The 7,457-nt window shown below is 34.3% G+C and overlaps 1 protein-coding gene across 1 annotated transcript in view; it reads left to right on the top strand.

The window, feature by feature from the left end:
• Window positions 1-6,330, top strand: part of LOC125650959 (integrator complex subunit 3-like) — a 23,394-nt gene extending 17,064 nt beyond the window's left edge. Inside the window, exons 24-32 of the mRNA XM_048879538.2 lie at window positions 258-326; window positions 862-937; window positions 1,137-1,250; window positions 1,503-1,551; window positions 2,058-2,225; window positions 3,760-3,854; window positions 4,061-4,133; window positions 4,618-4,804; window positions 5,582-6,330. Coding sequence (XP_048735495.1) covers window positions 258-326; window positions 862-937; window positions 1,137-1,250; window positions 1,503-1,551; window positions 2,058-2,225; window positions 3,760-3,854; window positions 4,061-4,133; window positions 4,618-4,804; window positions 5,582-5,650 — 900 coding nt within the window. The 3' untranslated portion in view covers window positions 5,651-6,330. The remainder of the gene's footprint in view (window positions 1-257; window positions 327-861; window positions 938-1,136; window positions 1,251-1,502; window positions 1,552-2,057; window positions 2,226-3,759; window positions 3,855-4,060; window positions 4,134-4,617; window positions 4,805-5,581) is intronic.
• Window positions 6,331-7,457: the final 1,127 nt, after the last annotated feature.

The following is a 7,457-nucleotide window of genomic DNA, read 5'->3' as shown; positions in this document are numbered from 1 at the left end:
TGAAAATGTCATACTTGTTAGGAATTTTTTTTAAGACTTCCCCAATTCTTATATGATGTTTGTGTCACATAAATCCATTGACTTAATCAACAGTGAAAAGAGGAGAACAAGGCAACGACACACAGACACTTACTTCCTATAATGTACATGTGTATATACTTTTCTATGTACACTATATGTGTTTCATAAACATGTACATAACACTACATCGTACATGCATTTCCTTGTGGTTAGTTAACTTTGATCTCTTATTTCAGTTCCCTAACATAGCTATAGGAAATGTGGAACTTCTTCACATGATTGTTTCAGCTATTGACGGCACACAGGTAAGAAAATTCATCCGGCATTTGTCATTGGGAGGTGTTAAAGGGCATGGACATGATTTTTGATCGATTGAAATTGACAGGTTTTGGCATAGAAAGAAAGATCTTTTATGAATAAAAGGATTAGAAATATTTTTACACAGGAGCAAGGACAAATAAGAAAGAACAGAAAATTTCTTTGTAAAAGTTTTTTTTCCACCGAGGCCATCAATTAATAGTTGAATCACATGACATGTAAACATAAACAGGACTTGTGCCTTGTTGTGAAAATAAAAAGTTTAGATGTCCAAAATACATCTTCAGTTTTTGAAATTTAGGTTTGTTGTTATATTTTACACAAATTGAATCATGTTATAAATTAAATATCTCAATAAATTTTTTTATACCAGAATTGTGTCCATGCCCCTTTAAATATCGCTAGCAGCTACTTTACAGTAACTGTGGTAATAACATGAATTTAACAGGTTCATTTTGATATAAGATTTTACACTGCGTATACCAGTATAACTACATACATATGCTCACATCATTTTGACAGCTGCAAGAACTGATCTGCCAGATTCTACAGGGACATCTTGTAATGTTTAGAAAAGACTCTTTTCTTTCCATTTTAAGTAAGTACATTTATTTACAATCATAGGAACAGTGTAATTTTACAATTCAGCTGGTTGTGAATGTTTATAAGTTACATGTGACTGATGATAAAGTGCTAAACATAGCATTGATATTTTTCATCGCATGGAAGTTTGCAGTGGGAGTGTGAATGTTTTTATATACATGTGTCTGTGATGTAACATCGCTATTTTTCATTAGATGGAAGCTTGGAGTGGGAGACGTTAGAACAGTACTTCCTGTGGCAGCTGATCTCTGCCCACAACATCCCCGTGGATTACATCATGCCAGTCCTACCCAAACTTGACTATTCTGGTATGTCATCACATTCAGTACTTCCACCTTCACATTCAGTACTTGCACCTTCACATTCAGTACTTCCACCTCCACATTCAGTACTTCCACCTTCACATTCAGTACTTCCACCTTCACATTCAGTACTTCCACCTCCACATTCAGTACTTCCACCTTCACGTTTAGAACTTCCACCGCCATCTGTCCTTTATACATAGTTACATGCATGTACTTGTATATTACAGAAAGTTATTGTTATTTTGTATATTGCAGCTCATGCCGAGGCATTGTCAAGTATTCTAGTTCTCCTGAAACAAGAAGGGTAAGGTTCCTGCAAAGTACTTTTATTCATTTATAGGTCTATCTATATACAAACTGGACACAACTTGTATCAGTTTGAAAATCACCTATATAAGGATTAGGGATCACCTGTATGATGATTAGGGATTAATTGTATGATGATTAGGGATCACCACTATGATGATTAGGGGTCAACTGTATGATGATTAGGGATGTCAGAAAGTAATCAACTGTTCAATGTACATGTAAATGCTATATTTAAGTTTCAGGTAATTTATAAGTCATTGAGTCAATTTACTGAATTACCATGTTTTGAGAAATGTTAACTTAGTTTGTTAAATGTTTAAGAGAATTCTATCCATTCAATGTTTAAGAGAATTCTATCCATTCAATGGTTATTAAGAGAATTCTATCCATTCAATGGTTATTAAGAGAATTCTATCCATCCATGTATTTTGACCTCCACTCAGCCACTTGACACAGATTTTACAAGACTATAACATTATGTTGTGGATGTTCTTTTTCCAGACCCTCCACAGATCTTATCCGGCCGATTCTGTGCAGAGACTATAAAAAGACGGACTTCTTTGCTGTGTCTATATTGAAGTACTGGGCTCAGGAATACGAAGACAAACTAGCAGAGATAATTCTGGCTCAAGTTTCTAAAATGAATGGCACTCCAAAGAAACGCCAGAGGTAAAGCAAGTACTGCAAGCGAAATCTGTTGAAGGACTGTGTATGATAAAAACCTTTCTGGGTCCTGGGAAAACCCAAAATTTTAATGCTATAGACTAAATCTTCTATATTTCATTAAAGAAGTCACATCCATTACAATATCACAAACAGTCAACCTCTTATATCAAACTCTATAGGACTAAGAATTTTTTTTTTAAGACATACACGTATCTGAGGTTTCGAGATTTGAGGTTAAAATACATCATTAAGAAAATCCATAAAGAAAATGTAGCTTGGACTTCCTACTCGCTTTGATATGTCCATGATATTCGCGATATTAATGTTTGGGATACTAAAGTTCATTTGTAATTTGCCTTCGAATATTTACAGTTTTTTGGAGCACATACATGTAGCATCAAAAGTGATGTAATTTCTCATATTTTATAATACCTAAATGCATTTTAAAATGCTAATTTTTGTGAACATTTTTCTTGCACTTGTGGACAAACAAAAATTTTCTATCATTTATGTGTCATGTGGTACTCTAAATAAATCTATTGCATGAATATGAAATTTGTCCATACATGCCTGTACTCAACGATTTTTGTTGATGTGAAAAATAACTTTTTTTAAACCAAAATAAAAAAAATGGCAATTAAATGTCATGTTTATGATGTCCTAATTTCAATTTTACATTATTCTGTCCATATTCAGAATAACGACTGAAATGAATTGGGATTCTTGCCCGAAATAAACATAATTTTGAAACAAAAGTACCCCTTTCTATTTTGATGTGGAAACAGAGCCCTTACTATGTATGTTCCTTTCAGATTTATTGTACTTGACAAGACATAATCGGGGTTGTAACTCTCATAGGAACTCCAGCGCAGTGAATAAAAAACTGTATGCACATTAAACATGAAATGAATGTACATGGTGTATAAAAGTAGATAAAGATAAATGATGAATTTCCTGAATATCACACTGACCAAGTCCAAGATTTTAGGGCAGGTTAAAATTTTAGAACTTGGTAAATTTGAGACCTAGGTAGAGCAAACTTTTGTGATACACTGTACGTCAAGAGCACTTGCTTCCAGTGCTAAGTGTGACAATATGTTTAATATGTATAAGAAAGAAATACATGTACAATTAAAAAGATATTCCGGACAGATTTTATCCAATGACATAGCATCATTCTAATCCGAGGCAAAGCAGATAGTTTGATACCTGTGGCTATTCTAACAGAACCTAACTGATTCTCTCCAATAATTGTATTTCTTACTTGGATTAACTGCATATCATAACTTAAAGACATTCAATATAATAGTCAACTCATCCTATGTATTGAAAAATTAATCAAATATGATGATGGCATATTACTAAATTTTTATTTCGTGATTTCAAGACCTGTTTTATCGATGGTTGTCAAGATGAGCTATGTAGTCCTTACCCACCCAGTGACCCTTTGTTTATTATTTACTGTAATTGTTGTACACAATGTTTTCGTTTTGATTAAGTCCAAGTTTGATTGCATGGTTTGTGGTTTTTATTCTAGGGTTGGAAATGCTGGGGCCAAGAAAGACGGAGTCAGCATTGATCAAATCTTGTCACATCTAGATCACATGAGACAAGTCTGCAAGAACATTTCATGTAAGATTTGAGTTCTAATGAAATTCTGAGAGTCATTTAAATTAATCGGTCAAGGTACAAACGTGCTGAGGTATAAAGTAGAATTCTGTAGGTTGTGTTAATAGTGATATTCTAAGATGCAAAGAACCTGAGTATTGGATTATTTTCTGACAGTAACGCTCTCCTTATTTATGAATGTATACATGTATTGTTTGGATTTTTTTCAGTTCTGAATAATGAAAATATACAGCATGCACTGCAACAGGTTCACCAAGTGTCTAATGAGACATTGAAAACGAAGTGAGTGTACCATAAAGCGGGGTTTTTTCTGTGGGATGACAATCTTGGCTTATTTTAGTGATTTGGTATTATGTCACCATATTTTTAATAGCTAAATTTGAACCGAATTGTGTCTCCAATCAGAATATGTATTTTTGCAAGAAAGGTAACTATGTCAAAGGTTCAGCTTGGGAGGTAAATAAACTACTGGTTTTTATGTCAGTTTTCGACAACAGTAAAACGCATTAAGTAATTAACACTACATTGCTTATCAATTTTTACGATTTGAAACTCCATGTCCACCAAAATATATTTTGCTAAAACTATTTGTATACCTATGAGCTAGAAAATCATCAGTTTACACCCACGGAAAAAAAGCAACTGCTATTTGGTATGTCTTAAAATAATCTCACATGACCATACTGTATGTGATTATATTACTTTTACTTGATTATATTATTTTTACATTGTATGTGATGATGAAACAGCAAAGATATATTTCCAGATTCAGTGACCTCCTTGCACTAGCTGATGACATCGAAGCCGACTTTAAATCTGTGCGGGTGTTACGAGGAGTACCAGCCAGAAAGGCGGCCAATGCCAGCGCTGCGATGGGATTGGACATAAGGAACCCGCGTAAAACCAGCAAGAAAGTCGTACAAGAGAGTAGTGGGTCAACTGATAGTAGCGATGTGAGTACACAATCCACCCTCTCACAGAAGTTATGTGATTATGTAATCCAAAATCTGATTGTAGTTATGTGATTATGTAATCCAAAATCTGATTGTAGTTATGTGATTATGTAATCCAAAATCTGATTGTAGTTATGTGATTATGTAATCCAAAATCTTATGCATGTACTTGGAAGGTTTGGTATTTCATGCAACTTAAATTTGAACATATTGTCACCGAATCAGACCTTTGGTGTTTTGTTATAGAACTAAAAATCTTTTATAAATAAGTGAATTAAAACTAGTCATACATAGGATATACTTTGTACTTAAATAAAAATCCGGCTCCCAAAATTGTGTTTGTCAACACGCTTGTCATAGGCAGGAAACCACGTGTGGAGATGAGAGCACTAAGATTTCTAATAATTATGTCAAAAGCATTCAACATTTCGACATACGTTAATGATAAATCAATTTAGGAAGTAAGCACAAACAAGAAAGAACAGAAATATTTTGTTATAAAAGCTTCTTTTTTTCACGGAAGCCAACAACTGATAGTTGAGTCATGCAAAATGTAAATATAAACAGGACTCGTGCCTTGTTTTGAAAATGAAAAGTTTAGATGTCTCAAATACATCATTACATCAGTTTTTCAAGTTTAGGTTTATATTGTTATGTCTTACACAAATCAAATACAATCATATTATTAATTAAATATCAAAATATGTTATTGGACCAAAATGGTGTCCATGCCCCTTTATGACATGTTTGACTTTGATGGTTTCTCTGTACTTGTAGGATGAGGAAATCAAACCAAGACCCAAGAAGAGGAAGAAAGCTATTCCCGTGGATGATGACAGTGATTGAGCACTCCATGAAAATTCAAAGGACACACCTGGAAGTGGAAGTCGTTTCCACATACCATAGTGCTCAAAGCAGACGTCAAGTTAAAATGATCAGTTCGGAGAAGTTTGGAGTGATTGAGAGACGGGAGCCATTTTATTATGAAGTCTTTCATTTTACCAGGATGTGAACAACATTTTTATCTGTGGTAGCAAAAGAGAATTTGTGGTAGCAAAAGAGAATCTCATCTTCCGAAATACTGTGTATATTAATACCATAGGTGGATGCAAACTTCTGAAGACATCAGGTCGTGTCGAGTGTTGGTTACAGGTTGTTAGTGAGATGCCCGGCTGTGTCTCTTTCTGACATCAGCCAAACTATTGTGCAAATCAGTGACATCGGACACATTTTTGCACACAACACAACTGGCTACAACTGACAGGCAGCAGTGCTGTATGGCTGGCCTGAATCATGTGAAAATGGGCAGCATCTGTTATAGCTAGCCTGGTCCTTGCATAGGCAGCACTGTGTGTATCCAGAACAATCAATTTTACCTCTCGTGAGACGAGATCAGTTTTAAAGAATACCGTGTTCTAATAACAAATTTGTGATGACAACCATCCGTCTTGAAATTTCATTACACATGTATTTCTATGTCCAGTTTTGTTACCTGATATCTTATATTAAAAATATCAAATTTTGAATTGTCATAACAAAAACATTACCGAACAGACATAGTGGTCAGATGGGGTCAATAAACACAACATATCTTATTGTTCATTATACCCCTCCAATGAAGCAGGGAATGTGTTTACATTGATATACAAAAATCACTATGTCCATCCATCCCTCTGTATGTCTGTAGATACAAGGTTAAGGCAGTACAGTGAAATTTCTCTAAACCAGTTGGCTCTCTGACTGAAAAAAACGGCCGGTTTAGAGGGGTGGCCGGTTTACCGAGACTGTAGCATTTAGAGACATTTTATCCCAATATTCACAAAGTAGGTACTGTTAACTTTGTTCTGGTGATCTATGATCAATTATCACTGGAGATCAAATTAGTCCGCTTGTGCCTACAGGTAATTATAAATAACAAGAAATATTCTCGCTGAAATCATCTAATTTTAAACTGAAAATATATATTAACAGGATACATAAAGAAAACATAGAGGCCTATTATTGGAATTCCTCTTACCTATAAAAACTCTGTATACATTCATCACATATCATTAACAAAGTTTTGACTTTTTGAAAATTACAGTAGTAAATATGAAATTGTAATTTGAATATTTCTTAGGAATTTCAAGTCTATGGAAACCAAGAAAATTAATCTCTTTTTTAATAATTATCATTAACAGTCATGGGTTTGTTTTTTATTAACTATGGCTTATATCCATATGATAGTATGATGCAACAAACAATATGGCGTTTGATACTGTATTCATTCAATATGTTCCTAAATGGGTTGTTTTCATTTGGTACAGAATATGGATTAGCCAAGTGTTAATTAACACCCTTGACAGCACTGGTAAACAATAGAAATTATATAGGCCACTTGTGTTTTTCACACCTCCAGTTGATAATTTCCGCCTTGCCAGTCATTTTTCACACCTGGCCGATCTTGATCACCATTTGGTCAAAATTTTCTCCTCAAAAAGTGGCTGGTATTATAAGGGTAAATTACACGTTTGTTAACAAATGCACTTCACAAAGTGGCAGATGTCCGGTTTTCAGGGGTGGCCGGTTTTGTTCGATTTTCTTTGTAAGGAAATGTTAAGATTTCTGCCAGGACTTTGAAAATAGGCCGATATTCAGGGAGAACGGGTTTTCT

Source organism: Ostrea edulis, chromosome 5, assembly GCF_947568905.1.
Source record: "Ostrea edulis chromosome 5, xbOstEdul1.1, whole genome shotgun sequence".
In the NCBI taxonomy this organism is placed as follows: domain Eukaryota; kingdom Metazoa; phylum Mollusca; class Bivalvia; order Ostreida; family Ostreidae; genus Ostrea; species Ostrea edulis.
Note: the sequence above shows the minus strand (reverse complement) of the source record. Positions and strands in the feature narration are given on the sequence as shown.